This window comes from Pituophis catenifer, unplaced genomic scaffold, assembly GCF_029215685.1.
Source record: "Pituophis catenifer annectens isolate HBS135680 unplaced genomic scaffold, rPitCat1.0.hap2 SCAF_4, whole genome shotgun sequence".
Lineage (NCBI taxonomy): Eukaryota > Metazoa > Chordata > Lepidosauria > Squamata > Colubridae > Pituophis > Pituophis catenifer.
Genome location: NW_027256884.1, coordinates 65,979,622 through 65,996,838, shown reverse-complemented (window position 1 = coordinate 65,996,838; position 17,217 = coordinate 65,979,622). Strand labels below are relative to the sequence as shown.

At 41.1% G+C, this 17,217-nt stretch overlaps 1 protein-coding gene across 1 annotated transcript in view; it reads left to right on the top strand.

The window, feature by feature from the left end:
- Positions 1-9,824: 9,824 nt before the first annotated feature.
- CFAP47 (cilia and flagella associated protein 47) overlaps positions 9,825-17,217 on the top strand; it is a 525,834-nt gene continuing 518,441 nt past the window's right edge. Inside the window, 5 exon segments of the mRNA XM_070944210.1 lie at positions 9,825-10,022; positions 11,052-11,203; positions 12,355-12,470; positions 15,101-15,239; positions 16,383-16,611. Of these exon segments, the coding sequence (XP_070800311.1) occupies positions 9,825-10,022; positions 11,052-11,203; positions 12,355-12,470; positions 15,101-15,239; positions 16,383-16,611 (834 nt within the window).

Sequence of the window (17,217 nt, the reverse complement as noted above, 5' to 3'; positions counted from 1 at the left end):
TGTCCATCTCAGGGTCCTTTCTTTCATGGCTGCTGGGTGGCATTAGGCTTGGCTTGGTGGTAAGGGTGGTCAGTCAGTCTTGGGAAGGTCTGCTTCACTCCGGTTGCTGTGATGACTTTCAGGTGGTCTTAACAAACATATCAGGTGGTTGCATGGAAGACAGAGAGGAAGAGAGAGAAACAAACAAACAAGCAAAAATCCCCAACATTCCTATTTATATATTTCCCTTTTCATTTAAGTACCTTTATTTAGCCAAATTGGTTTTCCAGCTTCATCTCATCCTGAGCAAAGCCCCCTCTTTACACAATTTGCTCACATCTTCTTCTTACCAGCCAGGACAGACATCTGCAGTTCATCCCAAACCTTAAGAAAATCTCCTGGGGGGGTTTCTGTCACAACCCTTGAGATACAGCGTCCTATGTTCCCCTTCCGATGTGGGGTTCACTTTGGCCTAGCTGGGTGAAAAAAAAATCTGCCGCCTATCACTTTTCAAACAAACAAACAAACAAACAAAAAAGCATCTGGGAGTACTCTGGTTCCCTCACAGAGTACGGACACCTCCTTACCAGGGAACTACTGCCTATCAGTTTTCAGACCAAAAAGAAAAAGTGATCCAGGAGGACCTGCTATCCCCAACGCAGTGAATATGGGCACCTCCTAAAATTCTGCCTATCAGTTTTCAGACCCTTGGGGGTCTGGGAGGACCTGCTGATTTTCCTAAGCAGTGAGTACGGGCACCTCCTAACACAGGGCTTTGCTCAGTGACTTCCCAGCTTGTTGCCCAAAGTTCAACTCTCTCATTCACTTTTCCATTCCATTTCACACTCTCTCCCTTTTCCCTACAAAAGGTCCTGTGCTCTGGCAAATCTCCCATGCTCTCCAGGCTTTGTTGGTAGACCAGAGCCTTTCTGTGGTTAGGAAATGCATAGAGGGAGCAAGATCCAGCTGTGATTGGGAATAGGGCCCTCTCACTCACACACAAAAGCATACACACATTTCCCACGCTTTTCTGGGCTTTAAAAGTTAAAATTTAGAGGTACTCACCTTTTTTCCAAGCAGCCTTTGTGTTGCAGGAAAAATGACGGACTAGGACAAGCTCTTCAGTGCAGGAAAGAGTTTATTTGCGCAAGGTTCAAACAGTCCGAAAGGTCTGAACAGTGATGACTGATTTCAACCAGATATTTATACAGTATAAAGACAAAGTTATTACGAAGAGTGCAACATTTCACACGTAGAAGTTACCCTTTAATCTATCTCTAGGAAAGACATAACAGCCTGATTCCCACAGGCTCAGGTTCTCAGCTCCGGAGCTCAAGACATAATAAAAGAGGAGATAAGGGGCTCAAAGGCGCCTCAAGAGCAGTAAAAAGGACAGTAAGGGAAGCAGTTTCTCTTCTCTAGGATATACATGACATTTGGGGTGTAATAAACAGTAAACAACAGGATGTATCTGTTTAGGGTCAGTTTGCCCTTTTACAATACTGTACCTACGTCAAATACCTTGTATCAATTCAGCACCTTGGCACGGAAGAGGCACTTCTGCCTTGACCAAAGATTTGGATTTCTAATATTTGAGTTTTATCCCAATATCGAATCCTAGCCTGGCTCATACCCCCCCTTTGTGACTCATCTGAGATAACCAGACGAGTCACACCTCTAAGTCCTCTTCCTGCTGGAGCCTTTTATAATCCCACATAGCCATCACCTGAGCAGTAGTCTTACGTTCCACCAGCAAGGATAGACTTTTAGAGATAGTTTTAACAAACAGAGGTAAAATACATGGGAGAAAAATACACCCTGCAGCTATTAGTCCTACCAGGCCGAAAATGGCCTGCAGGCCAGGTAACTTTGGCCACCATCCTGAAAACATATCCTGTAAATTAAGGCCTTTCCATGTCTGGACTGGCACATGAGCTATTTTAACCATTTTATCTGTTATTTCCTTAATAACTTTTCCACTTTCATCAACTTCTATACAGCAATTAGTCAAATTAAACTTTCCACATACCCCTCCTTCCTTAGCTAACAAATAATCTAAAGCTAATCTATTCTGCATAATATATGTCCTTGATTTGACACTTTCCCTAGCTAATTGAGTAAGACCTTTCACAGTTTCATTGGTAATGATTTCAACCACCGCTTGCAGACGAATTAAACGGTTCAGAATGTATATAGGGGTCCGATAGCCATACATGCCATCTTCCGCCCATGTAGCTGGTCCATAAACCTCAATAATTCGCTCTGCAGGCCATTCTTCACTCCCCCAACTACGTTGGTTACCTCCGACCTTAACCTTTCCTATTGCCGATGTATCTACATGCCTTCTTTGTCTTAAATTTCCCACCTCATCATATACCGGGACACCTAACACCTGTCGGGTTTTAAGGGGAAGCAAAAAGAATCCAGGCCTAATTAATCCCAAGACACAGGCACCACACCAGGATTTAGGTAGAACCCCATATGCCATCTTACCACATATCCAGTATAGCTCTTCAGGAGCCAGCCATTCAAGGGTCTGATTATCTGGATCCTTTAAAAAGGATAACCCGTTTACTTTAAACAAGGCCATTTCATCAGGTCCCTCTGTGGCATTTGCTCCTGACCACCATACCTTACTTTCCCATTTTCCTGTACATATGAGGTTTCCCACCTGATAACAGCCTGGCACAAGTTTTCTCTGAAAACAAACATTCCCTACCAAACTAGTAGTCAAGGTCCAGTCTCCATCCTTACCCTTATTATATGACAGATTACCCTTATAATCCATTTCTAAGACTTTGGAATAATTTAATTCCTGGGCTTCCCATGGCCATTTTTCTCCCATGTTAGTTCCTCCACAAACAAAACAATTTGATACATTCAGGGTATGGGCTATATCTTCGGCTAATTTGACAAAGGTATTTGTTACATGACTAGGAATTTCAGGTACATTCAACTTCTCCATTTCCAAATAATATGACCAGAACAATCCTTTCGTATCCTGTGTCGCTCTGGTAACTTTAGTGACATACCATCGAAGGGTTACAAGAGGGTCTTTTCCCTTTGCATAGATTCCTAATCCATAATCCTCCTTCCATAATTTTGTCGGGGTACATGTAATCTTTATAGGGTTACATTGGTTTCGTTGACAGTTACTACTAGCTACCCCGTTTTCCAGCTTACATCTTTGAGAGCCCCCTGGCTGATCTCCCGTCCACATAACTGCACAAGTCCAGTATGGACAATAACTATATGTGTCCCGATCACTACATTCTCCCTGCTTTCGGCACATATATTTTTTGTCCAACATATAACTTCTTTCCCATTCTAATGTCCCACATGTTGACTTCCACACATCACAGTTACGATTGATAGCTAAACAGGCATCAAATGTTATCTCTACTGACTTTCCTAATTGTCTAAACTCCGTCTTATTTAAAAGTTCTTCTCTCCCACATTCAGTTGTGTATATTGACATCTCATAAGTAGTGATTTGCTTAGCTTCGGCCGGGTTGTAACATTGTACCTTATCCTTCAACACACACATGTGATATATGGTATTATTTACCTGACAGGTTTGGGGTTTATACTCCCCACAACTGTCAGGCTTCTGCAAATTCGGTAAGGCTAACGCCGGCGCCTGAGTCAGCGCAAGTTTTATATCTTTAAAGGCTTTTTTCTGTTCTCCCCCCCACTCAAGGGGTTCTGTATTAGCGCCCCTGGTGGCTGCATACAAGGGTGCTGCCATCAAAGCAAAGTTGGGGATCCAAATACGACAAAAGCCAGCCAACCCTAAAAAGCTTCTCAGTTGTCTCTTTGTTCTAGGTTCGGCCAGCATCAAAACTGCCTGTTTCCGCTCCGGTCCTAAAGCCCTGTGTCCTTTCTCAATATCATAACCCAAGTACCTCACCCTCTCTTTCACCAGTTGAGCTTTCTTCCTTGATACCCGATACCCACACTCGAGCAACAAGTCTAATAACATTTTAGTATTGTCCCAGCATAAATCCTCTGTCTGTCCAGTCACTAAAACATCATCAACATATTGTAAAATTGTATCCCCCGGTTGCTGAGGCATGTAGTACTGCAAGTCCCTAGCCAGCGCTGTTCCAAACAATGTCGGGGAATTTTTAAACCCCTGTGGCAACCTAGTCCATGTGTATTGCATTTTTGTGCCCGTATGAGGGTTCTCCCACTCAAAGGCGAACAGCGGCTGGCTTGATGGATGAATAGGAATTGTGAAGAAGGCATCCTTCAAATCAACTACAGAAAACCACCCCGCCTGGGGTGGGATTAAACTTAACAAAGTATATGGATTAGACACGGCCAGGTGTAAGGTAACTGTTCGGCTATTCACAAATCTCAAATCCTGGGCCGGGCGAAAAGACCCATCTGCCTTTTTAATCGGGATAATTGGGGTATTCCATGGGGATTGAGTAGGCACCAAAACACCCGCTTCCAAATATTTCTGTATACTCTCATAAATAGCATAGATCGCTTCCCATGAAACGGGCCGTTGCCTTATTCTGACTGGCATTGCTCCCGGTTTTAGCTCGACCACCACTGGAGGGTGGTGTGCTGCAAAATCTGGTGGATTGTCCTCCGCCCACAAACCCGGCACACCAAACATCCTCCACTTTTCCTCCTTTTCCTTCTCACCGACCTGTCTCCCTATCATCAACCTCCAAATTTCCTCCGGAGAATGTCTTATGGTCATTTTCTGACTGCCTTCATCAAAAGAAATTGTTGCCCCTAATTTGCTCAGCAGATCCCTGCCTAGCAATGGAATAGGGCACTCAGGGATATACAAAAATTCATGTTGGATTTCAGCTCCTTTAAAATCACACATCACAGGCTTTAGGACCTGCCGTCCCATAATCTGTCCTGATACCCCCTGAACCTGGATTTTACGTGATCCAGGGGCTGCAATTTGCTTATTTACAACTGATCTACCTGCTCCTGTATCCACTAAAAATGTTGTCTGCTGGCCCCCTATCCTCATTGTAACCAATGGCTCAGGCGGGGGTTCTTCCAAGCCTGGTCCCCGTCAATCTGACCACACCATATCTGCCAATCCAATACTTTCTGCTTCTCTTGGTCCGGCGCCCCCTCTCGCTCCTCTACCAAAGCCTCGTCCCAAGCCTCTTTGTCCAAATCCTCTATTCAAGCCCCCTCTCATTCCTCGTTCTCCCCTTCTTCCTGCAAACTGCCCCCTCATTCCTGCTCCAAATTCAGGTCTTCTCATCATCCCTCTACCTCTCATCATCCGTCTGGGGCATTCTCTTTGCCAATGGCCTTCTCCTTTACAATAGGCACATTGGTTAGGACCCAGGGGTGTCCCCGGGTTGGGGTCGAAGCTCATTCCTCCCTGTAGTGCTACTGCCAATAACTCAGCCTTCTTTTGCATTCTGGCATCTCTCTCCTTCTTTTCCACCTTATCCCTATTGACATACACCTTCCGTGCCAATTCCAACAATTCCGTCGTGTTCTTCCCTAATGCTCCTTCTACCCGCTGCAATTTTCGCCGTATATCCTCATAACTTTGAGCTATAAACCTTTCATTCAACATCCGCACATTATCCCCCTGCCTTGGATCCACCTGTGTATATAACTCATACGCTTCAATCAATCTTTGCAGGAAACTCTCCGGGCTTTCATCCGCACCCTGCATCACTAGAGATGGCTTGGACATATTTACTGGGGGCTTCCCTGCTCTTCTAAGACTTTGCACTACCAAATTCTGATATTCCCTCAAACGTGTTCGGTCCTGTTCTTCCTTAGGGTCCCAGCCCGGATCTATTTCGGGCACCCGGACCAACACCTCCGGCTGCACATCCGCATCATTTGGCAACATCTCTTTCACACACTGCCTAACTGCCGCTTTCCACTTTTCTCGTTCTTCCGGAGTTAACAGAGTGCGTAACAACTGTTGTACATCCTGCCACGTTGGGTTATGTGTTAACATAATAGTTTGAAACAGGTCCGCCATCTCAGTGGGCTTAGTAGTCAGCGGCCCATAATGTTGCTTCCAATTTAAAAGATCAGTAGTAGTAAACGGCACGTATTGAAAAAGGGGCTGACGTTCCACCTGCCCCTGCTGGTTTACTATTATCTGATCCACCTGGCGCAAAGGCGCTGTAACTTCTTGCTTGCTAGCCTTCAGCTTCGCTGTTACCGCGCGAGTTTGCACCCCCACCTGCTCTCCTCCTGTTGCTTCCTTCAACCCCTTATCATCCCGATCTTCTCCTTCACTCCGACTACCTTCTTCCACCGGGGGACTTTTCCTTATTTTCGGTCTCGCCCCAGGATCGCTCATGCGTCTCTGATTTCCACCTCCCTCTCCTCCTACAGCTCCCGGCAACTGCTGCTGTTGGTCTAGGGGCTGCGCTGGGGGCTGCTGCTGCACTGGGGGCTGCTGCTGCCACAATGGAGCATACGGTGGGGGTCTAACTAACTCCTCCTCATCTTCTGTCAATACTTTTCTCCTCCTTGAATATTCCTCTCCTCTTTTTGCCTGGGTTTTTTCTTGCTCACTTCTCCCCCCTTCTCTCCCCCCTTTACTCTTTCCGCCAGATCTGGATACACACAGCCTGACCATTTCAGCCTGGCATTGCAGCAAATCCTCAGCTTTTTCTGTTAGGGCTCTCGCCCATTGATCAATGTATTGAAATTGATCAGGATATTTATCCTGATTCACTACAATCACCCCCCATAACTTATCCACCGTTTCCTCCCTTAATGATCCCTGCGGGGGCCACCCTGTCCCCAATAATGGCCACACATGCTTACATAAAAATTTTAATCGCTCCTTTGATCCTTTCGGATAGGAAGGGTTGCTGAAATACTTGTCAAAACCTTTTAGCATGCATGCCAAAGGAGTATTTGGCACGCTCTGAGCCCCCCCATCTTATCACACTGCCGTCGACTCGTAGCCCCGGAAACTCACGGCCGCTAGCGAGAAATGCGACGACTTAACCACCCACACAACCTGACACGGACTTCGTTAGGGTAACCTACCCCGAGTCCAAGGGAGTGATCAAATCCCTTCTTCTGCCTTCAAATGAGACAGGTACAATTCTTTTACAATATACTCACTTAAAAACGCTCCCACTCCGTAGATTCCTGGCCAGGAATTTGTTCAGACCACCTTTCCTGCACCGCAGGGTTCTTGGACTCGATCAGAGCACCGTTGGGGCCATGGGGTTATCGCGGCTGTCTCCCGGAGACGTATCTCCGTGGCGCCTGGAGAATGTTCAGGAGCGACCTCCCGATGGTCCCGAGGGGTCGAAACGGTCCTCAGCGAAATATCGCCTTGCACCTAGTCCCGGCGGAGTCGCCAGCTGTTGCAGGAAAAATGACGGACTAGGACAAGCTCTTCAGTGCAGGAAAGAGTTTATTTGCGCAAGGTTCAAACAGTCCGAAAGGTCTGAACAGTGATGACTGATTTCAACCAGATATTTATACAGTATAAAGACAAAGTTATTACGAAGAGTGCAACATTTCACACGTAGAAGTTACCCTTTAATCTATCTCTAGGAAAGACATAACAGCCTGATTCCCACAGGCTCAGGTTCTCAGCTCCGGAGCTCAAGACATAATAAAAGAGGAGATAAGGGGCTCAAAGGCGCCTCAAGAGCAGTAAAAAGGACAGTAAGGGAAGCAGTTTCTCTTCTCTAGGATATACATGACATTTGGGGTGTAATAAACAGTAAACAACAGGATGTATCTGTTTAGGGTCAGTTTGCCCTTTTACAATACTGTACCTACGTCAAATACCTTGTATCAATTCAGCACCTTGGCACGGAAGAGGCACTTCTGCCTTGACCAAAGATTTGGATTTCTAATATTTGAGTTTTATCCCAATATCGAATCCTAGCCTGGCTCATTTGAGCTCCACACTCAAAACCCCTTTAAAACCTTTATTCCAAATGGCCAAGGTCCAGGAAAACTCACCCACAGACTCAATGGATCTGCTGCCGGCAAGGGAGGCTTACCTGGGCCAGGTCCATTGGTCAGGTTAGCTTGGATCTTTGGGTACCAAATTGTTGGAAGAAATGTCCATCTGGGTCCAGTTCCAAGTGGGGAGAAAGACACTGGAAACATGGAGGCTGATTGGAAAGATGGTTTAATGGTGGACAGGACCACATGGTTTGAGGTCCTGGGCAATCGAGCACATGGGTGTGAGAGAGAGAGATTTATACCCTCTCTTGGGCTTTGAACTTGCTTCCTGTTCCTGTGAAAGAAATGTATTCTGATTGGTTGTCAGACTATCATGGGGCCATGCAGGGGTAATTTTGTAGGCTGTCTTGAGTCCCAGGCTTGGTTGAACCTTGCTGGGTGATGCAATCTACCCAGCTGCCAAGTGGTGAGTTCTGTTGCTAGATGGGGAGAGGGCTAATCCTATTATGTATGTATGTATGTATGTATGTATGTATGTATGTATGTATTTATTTATTTATTAGTCCAATTTATATGCCGCCCTTCTCCGTAGATTCAGGGCGGTTTACAATGCATTATAGCAATAGTCTGCATACTTTTTTGTATATACCTGCTTATTAGGGCTTTCGGCCCCCCCAAGCGGTGTTGTTCTATACAAAGTTGGCTTATTGCCCCCACAATCCGGGTCCTCAATTTACCTGCCTCGAAAGGATGGAAGGCTGAGTCAATCTTGAGCCTGGTGAGATTTGAACTTGCACTAATTGCAGGCAGCTGGCAGCTAAGTGCTAGCACTTAACAGCACTTTAGTCCCCTGCACCACCGAGGTCCTGAGGGTGAAAGTCTATTGTTTTGTAGATAAGATGGCCCAGTCTTTTGTCTTGTAGATAACCAAATATCTCCTGGGAGCAGGGAGCTGGGGCTGAGTTTCTATCTTAAGATTTCTATTTCTCTTTTAGGGGAAATATTCTGCCTTTTTAATATTTCCTAAAATATTTCATTCTTCTAGGAGTGGGGTGGGTGTTAACTTTCTACACTTCCTACACTGCAATTGTGTCAGGTTAAATGTCTAACTTTCTCACACCACAATCCCACAGCCCTGCAAGAGTTAACAAGTCACATATCCCATCATCCCCATAACCATACCTTACCTCCTGACCCCTCCCCCTGGGTATAACAGCTTCCACCATGAGGTCATCCAGTAGTTCCAGATGTATACCTGAAAGGGAAAGAACAAAGGTCAGTGATAATTAACTGAATAGGCCTAGGATTAATTCAGGCCTGCAATAAAAGAAATTAAGAAAAATATATATATTTGTCTTGCGAGTTATTGGGTCAGATCCATCTCTATAACAAATTGTCATAAACATGAGTCAGTTGCCAAGTGTCTGAATTTTGATTACAGGGCCATGAGGATATTTTAGTAGTCGTGTGAAAAATGGTCATAAGTCACTTTTCAGTGCCGTTGTATCTTTGATCGGTCATGAACTGTTGTAAGTCGAGGACTACTTGTAATTTGTTATATCTCATCCATCATTGAATCATATATTCAATGCTTCTGTGATTAAAAGAAAGCTATCGGGATAATTGAAAGCAAACTGTCTATAGACTTAGAACAGAAATTCCATCTGCTCAGATTCTTGTCCTTACTTTATAGTAGATGATTGTCTTCAGAAATGCCTTTCTTTCTAAAAGGGCAGGAGCAACAAACACCAAACTAAAGTTCAAACAACCCCCCCCCCCCTTGACAAGTATTTCTGATTAGTGTTCAAGGGCGGAATTTCAGGCTAAAGCCTAGTCGCCAATCAGAATACGGATTCCAGTTGCGGAGCAACAGCCGTCCAGCCGCTGAGTGCAAAAGAAGCTTGCGTCTCCTTGGAGACAGGAACTCTCGGCGCACGAAGCTCGCTAGCATGAAGGCCGCCATCAGCTCCCGCGGAGGCAAGCAGGGAAGTGGTGGGTCCATGGATGTCGCCGGAGTGCGCATTACGCCCCCCGAGCTGCGCTTCGTGGATGCGATGCCAGGCAGTTGTTACAGAGCGCTGATCAGTGTCCAAAACCTGCAGAAATGCAGCTGTTCGCTTCATTTACTACCTCCGGAACGGCCTCAGGTGGGACGGGAATAAGGCAGTCTTATTAAGGGAGTGGAGTGAAGAAGTTGGAAATCTTAGTCAGGACCTGACTGAGGCTTGGCAATCCTCCTGTTTCTTTATCGTGAAATTAGCAATTTTTGAAGGCTCCGAACAAACTGGTTTTTTTTTTAGCCGGTGTGCTGATCAGATTGGACAGAGTTAGTTTTGTTTCAGCAGCATCAAACCCAATGAGTCCTAATGAGAAACCTTTTTAGCAACAGATCTTTAATGTGAATGTCCATCTTTGGCGAGGGACGCATGCTTAAAGAAAAAAAAAGGATACTGAATGGGTTACTGGGATTCACTAATTCTTTTTGAAGAGCCATGTTATTTTTTGCTCTATGATTAGCATATGGAGGGGGGATAGTTTTGATTCCTCCAATTATTTATAGGTTAGAAACATACTTGCCCGCAATCTTGGACAAAGTTAGTTCAATAGTAAGATGAAATAAGAATTCAGTCAATAAAAAGTTAAAATTTAAAGGTAGGAAGTACATAATTTTGCATCAACGAAATATTGTCTAGTAATTCAGATTCATTATACCATTTTTGAATCTGGTGATAGATCTGTTACAATGTTATCATCAGGTTATTACAGGCATAAAACTCAGTGACTGGAAAAGATAGAAGATGTTCAAAATCTCTTGATGTAAGTTTGAGAAAGAAGCTTACAAGATATTACAGGGCAATTAGTTCAATAGGTGAATAGGCATGAATGAGATTACAGTCCTTTTAAAAAGCAGGTGACCCTCCTAATTGGTGGTACTTCTTTCATTTTTGTATGTTTCCTATGTTTATGATATAGTTTCACACTACCTCAGTACTTCCTCTTGCATTATTGTTTCCCGTATCTACATCACAATCTCTCTCTCTCTCTCCCTCCCTCCCTCCCTCCATCCAATAATATTTATTTGCATTATAATTTACTCTATGGTGAAGCTATATGGTGGTGAAGATCCTCAAGTTTAGATAACATTTCTAAAATTGAATGATTTCTTAATTTTGTAGTTCAAACTAATTGTGGAAAATCCAAAGAAACCTGTTGCTTCTGGCCTTTACATAACAGCTACTGTGGAATATCGTCCAGACAGTGAGGAAGACCTTCATGATAGGCTCCTCCTTCATGTAGAGAAAAAAGTAATTGAAATTCCTCTGATTGGGTATGACATTTCAATATAAAACACTACTGTTGATTAAATATTTGCATTTGCACAACACATTAAACCCCAACAAATGGGCAAAACTTTAGCTTAGTTTATTGTGATGATTAGTTTGTTTTAAAACAGGAAGTTTTAAAATAAAGTTTGTGGCTCTGCAAACCCCTAAAATAATGTTTTGTGACCTCTAACTAAACTTAATTATTTAATTAGAGTAGCATTGAGTAAGTAAAAAATATGCCACATTTAATAATTAAAAATTTAATCTATGTATTTCAGGGAGTCTCAATCTTTGTTATAATGAAGCAGCCCATTGGTTTTGCACTAATGTGGAGCAAAACCTGGAACAAATTCTTATTGTTCCTCCATTTTGGACTGTTCTTCCATCTGTGCAAGGCCAATCAGTTGGAAAAAACCATTAACCCTACTTATAAGTGCTTATGATTCCTAACATGCAGTTCCAGAAGTTCTTAGTTTAATGTACTTTGTTATGTGTGAAATATGGCAGTATTTTTTACACCAAATATTGTGAGTTTATGTAATACTAAATTCATATACAGTGGTACTTTTGGTACTCATTGTTAATAGGAAGGTACGATGAGTAACAAAAACAAGTACCAAACAAATTTTTCCCATAAGGAGTAATATAGTGAGTCATAAGGCAGCCGACATTGGCAAGATCTAGCTTGTGCGTTGAGTACCAAACAAACTATGAATACTGGAGCAAAATTTTCACATCAAAATGCATTGAGTACCAAATTCAATGCACTTCAAAGCCATTGAGTACCAAGGTACCACTGTAATAGTACCAAAACTATGGTGATATTTCAGGTGTTAGTTGTGTACTAAATTATTATATTGAATAGAAATAGACAATAAGTATTAAAATATTTTGACATGAAAAGAGTTTCGAGCTAAATAAAATTGCAAATAATTAAATTAATAAAATAAATAATTGCAAATAAATAATTGCAAATTAATATGTTTTCATTGTGCTTACTACTTAAAAAAACATAGCAACATAAGTACTAAGTTAAGAAAGACAGTGCATCTGTTGAAAAAGTCTAAAATACTTTATTTCCCTTGAAATGTATTTAAAAATTAAATCAATAAAATGATGATATAAAACCAATAAAATGCACTTTTTTTTGCAGATTACGCCCATGTTGTTTCTTAGAAATTGAACCTGAAATAAATTTTGGAACAGTGATTGCGAACAGTAAAATAATACATGCAGTAACCAAAATTACAAACTATGGATCATCCCCAGGTAAATATTTTATGGAGTTTAGTATATTTAGCTAGCTGTATACTTAGATAAATCATAATAAAATTTATTTTTGGTTCAGCATGAAATATGAACCTGCCGAAGCAGAAACAAATGACAATATGGCATAGCTCAATGGCTGGAGCTCTCATGCAACATGGTAAATCATATTGTGCTTTGATTTAGGATATTAACTAGATTTGAATCGTGGTATACATTATGTTAAGACTGAGTGCTTTAATCAAAATATGAAAATGATTTATTTTACAATAGTGTATCTCAACCATCAATATATTATCAACACTTGAATCTGTTGTTTATCCCTGAGAATTTTTTTGTTTTGTATTTTTAGAGAAAATAAATTACTAGGTAAAGCAAATCTTGATACCTTATCAATATGAAATTGATTTATTTCTTAGACAGACAGACAGACAGACAGACATTAAATAGGATGAAATTTTAGGTTGGAATATTAGAGAAGTAATTATTCTAACATTGCTAAATTACTGAAATTGTACTTTAGAAGTGAGGAAGTTTTTTACATTTTCCCCTCTTTTTTACATATTTGTTCCTGCACTCTCACTTTCTTTTTTTCTCTTTGCACTTTTTGCTTTTTTGTTTTTTGTATTTTTCTTAATTTGTATTAGTTTTTTATCTTTGTATTTTAAAATTTCAATCATTATTGAAAATTATTTTTACTTATGCATGAATTATAAGTAGCTAATGCTAGGTAACTTACAGTTAAAAATAATAAAAATAGTAAAAACATGTTCAGAGGCACCATAGAACCTGATTATTTTTGTTAAAATGACAAAGCTAGTGTTGTGACAGCACAATTCCCTTTTTTGTTTGTACATGCAACTCACAATAGATGTACAAAACGGCTGGCACTTGAATTGTGATGGTATGATACTTGTTTGACATTGGTCTTTTTTTCTCCTATGAATGAAAATATTACATCATGCAAATGATATAAAATGATATACTCCCATAAGCAGTAATTTACAGTTAACTAGCATTCTCTGCCTTGAATGCTTATTGGAAAAGCAGTCTTCACTGCTGTCCAAAGTGTAAGCAGGGAGTGGGGTATTCCAGAGTAAGAACAATATCAAGAAGTCTTGTTTCTGCATTTCTTTTCCTGTAATACTTTGTGAGGGGAATTTGAAGCTGCCATTACAAATAGGGGGGAAGAAATGGACAGGTTAAATGTCTGTAGAGATTCTCAGTCATCCAGGTCTTGGTTGTCCCAAAGGCGCTTTTTCAGGGGGCAACTGGACTTTCTTGTTTTTTTTTCTTTGAAGACATTTCGCTTCTCATCCAAGAAGCTTCTTCAGCTCTGACAAGATAGTGGGGAATGGAAGGATTTATATTCCTTGCAGATAGCTGATCATTTGCCACTATCCTGTCCCCACTATCCTGTCAGAGCTGAAGAAGCTTCTTGGATGAGAAGCGAAACGTATTCAAAAGAAAAAGCAAAGTCCAGTTGCCTCTTGAAAAAGCACATTTGAGGCAGGCTTAAATGCTTAGTTTTCATATAAAGGTAAAACATAGCAATAGCACTTAGACTTATTTTTCTGCTCGATAGTGCTTTACAGCACTCTCTGAGCTATTTACATTGTCAGCATATTGCCCCTAACAATCTGGGTCCTCATTTTACTGACCTTGGAAGGATGGAAGGCTGAGTCAATCTTGAATTGGTCAGGATCAAACTCCTGACTATGGGCCGAGGTTGCCTACAATACTGCATTCTAACCACTGTGCCACCACAGTGCAGTGTATAATGATTAATGTATATCTCAACTCTCGAAACAACTCTAGCTGAAGCCATACTTTACTTTGCTTCATTTCTAAGTTGCCATGCATATGGGAGGAGGGGGATGTGAATGTTTTCCTCTACAATGCCAGACGTAACAGTGATAAGACTCATGAGAACCAAGGTCAACTGAACGTGCCCTAGCAATGACAGGAGGGAGTGATGAGAAGTTCATCGCCTGCTTGGTTGGTTAACCTGATCTGTGACACAAGGGGGATGGACAATATTTATTCTTTAATTATACCAAAGCGCGGGAATTATTCAGAGTTGGTTTCACATTTGAACGTGCCAATATGATGTACCCAATAAACAGGATCTTTGAAAAAAGCCACAACCTCAAAGTCTTGAATTGATTGGGAGCATTACTCAGAACTATGACTGTATAATTGTTAAATTTTTAATTCTTTCATTTCTATGGTTGTATCTACGATAGCAGATCTGCAGTTCTGCTTGATTGTGTGATTGCTTGGGTTTAACATTTATTGTTAGCTTTACCTCAGAGGAATGTATAAGTATACATTAACTGTAACTGCAGGAAGACTCTGCTTTTTATAAACTTAAAATGATGACTTTTCTAAAACCAATAATGAATGTGAACAATAAATAACAGGAAACAACTCATCATTGTTCATCCACATTATCATACAAATATGACTGAGGAGAAAGAGCTGAGGAAGAGAGAGAATCTTGATGAGATGATGCATCTTGATGATGTATCTTATGCTGTTATTCTTTATCATTGGAGGCAAAAGGATTAGTATTTAATTTTATGCATATTGACTAAAATGGTTTTGTTTTTATTTTATTTTTATATTTTAAGGTACATTTGACATAAAATATAGAGGAAGTGTTCCAATTATTATAGCACCAATCAGTGGTGTGATAGAACCAAAAACAATGAAATTGATAAAAGTAGAGATATGTACCGATGTGCCCAAAATACTTAATCAACTAGCCACGTAAGTGTAGTATATTTAAATTGCAATGTTGTCTCTCTTAATTTACTTCTTGAATTAAATTTTATGATGCATATAAATAAATGGAAGCATATGCTTTATATTGTAGTATTCTTTGCCCTTTCACTGCATAGATATGTTTAACTACAGTATTTGTCAGTGAAATAAGTAAAAATATTGTCAGGGCAAAGTGCAGTCTGTGTAATAAGAACAATTTGACTGAATGATAGAACCTTTTTATTACATACTACCTCAATTTCCTATCTAAAGAATGGATGGATTGCTTAAATAAATTATATAACAGAGCTCAGTGCATTGTGCCGTGATGGTGAACCTATGGCATGGGTGCCACAGGTGGCACATGGAGCCATATCAGTGGGCATCAGTGGGACTGTGGGACTGTTGCCGTAGCTCAGCTCCAGCACGCATGCGTGCACTGGCCAACTGATTTTTGGGCCTTCCGGTACCACCAGAAGTTGAGAAATGGGCTGTTTCCAGCCTCCGGAGGGCCTCTGGGGTGGTGGTGGTGGTGGGGAAGGCCGTTTTTGCCCTCCCCAGGCTCCTAGAAAGCCTCTGAAGCCTGGGGAGGGTAAAAAGCGGGCCTACCGGGCCCACCGGGCCATTGCGTGCTAAAAGCGGGGTGGGGGGACATGCACGCATGCACACGGGCAGGGCGCTTTGAATTATGGGTGTGGGCATGCACATGGGCAACCTCCCTGCGCTCCCCCCACTTTTGGCACATGATGGCAAAAAGGCTACATCACTGGCATTGGGTATCACAGTCTCAGATTGTTTAATTTTATTTAAATAGAAAGGTAAATTCCAATTCTTAGTAAAATCTAATTTGAAGCCTCATTTAAAAATCTTTCTTATATTGAAATTTGGTGTTTCCTTTATTATTCCAAATTGGGGATAATGAAGAATTAGTAAATTCTTCTAATATTATGTAATATTCAGAGCATTTACTATTCTGATAAGAAGCATTGCATGTTACAAATAGGCAACTGTTATAAGTTTCAGGCTTCTGTGTCTCTGTGTGTGAAATATGTTAATAATATCTTAAATTCCAAATGATTTAATGTGACATTATTAACCCATGATTGTCCTGAAGCCCAAAATTCCTTTTTAATCTCTTGTTATCCAAAGTGTGGAGTTGCAGGGAGTGCCCACTGCTGAGATAAAGATCAAAGCCAATATTGTGGAACAAGTTCTTGAGGTTTTAGGTGTGCCTCACTCAAATACTATCCAGTGTGTTAATTTTGGATGTGTCTACTTTGGAACCTCCAAGATGGAGGAAGTTATTCTTCACAATAAAAGCCCAGAGCCTATGGATTGGGTGGCAGTCTTGATGGATAATGCTATTGGTGGAGAGATGGTAAGGAAACTCTTGATTTTAGTCCTGCTTTTAAACACCTATCTCTTTTTCAGAAGAATTCCATTTCCTCTTAGAAGCTATCAAAGGAAAAGTAAAATTTGTTACTGTTTTACATTTTGGCTACTATTTGTATATAAATGAGAGTTCCTATTATTCTTGCACTTGATAATATGAAAAGGTACAAGTAAACTATAGGGCAGATTTAGGCTTATTGTATTTTTAAACACAGTTCGTATAAGCATTCAAAAGCCATTTCAAAAGGCAGATTTAAATTATATTCTAGTAATGTCCACAAATTTACTTCTGACCTCTCTCACAAATAAGTGAAAGGTAAGAAAATGGGACCATATGTTAAAGTAGAATTAAAACGAACCCATTGCTTTGATATTATATGACTTTATTATTTACCCTTAAGGTGTCATGTGAAAGTTGTAGGAATCTTATACACCAGATGAATGTTGTAGTAGTTTTGGGATTTCTGAAGTGCATGGACATTTACATGCCTGTCATATCAATGGACATTTGTTGATGAATAATAATTGTTAAAATTTATTACTTTTAAAATAATACGTTATGCTAGCCATGTTTTAAAGCAAGGGTTTCAAA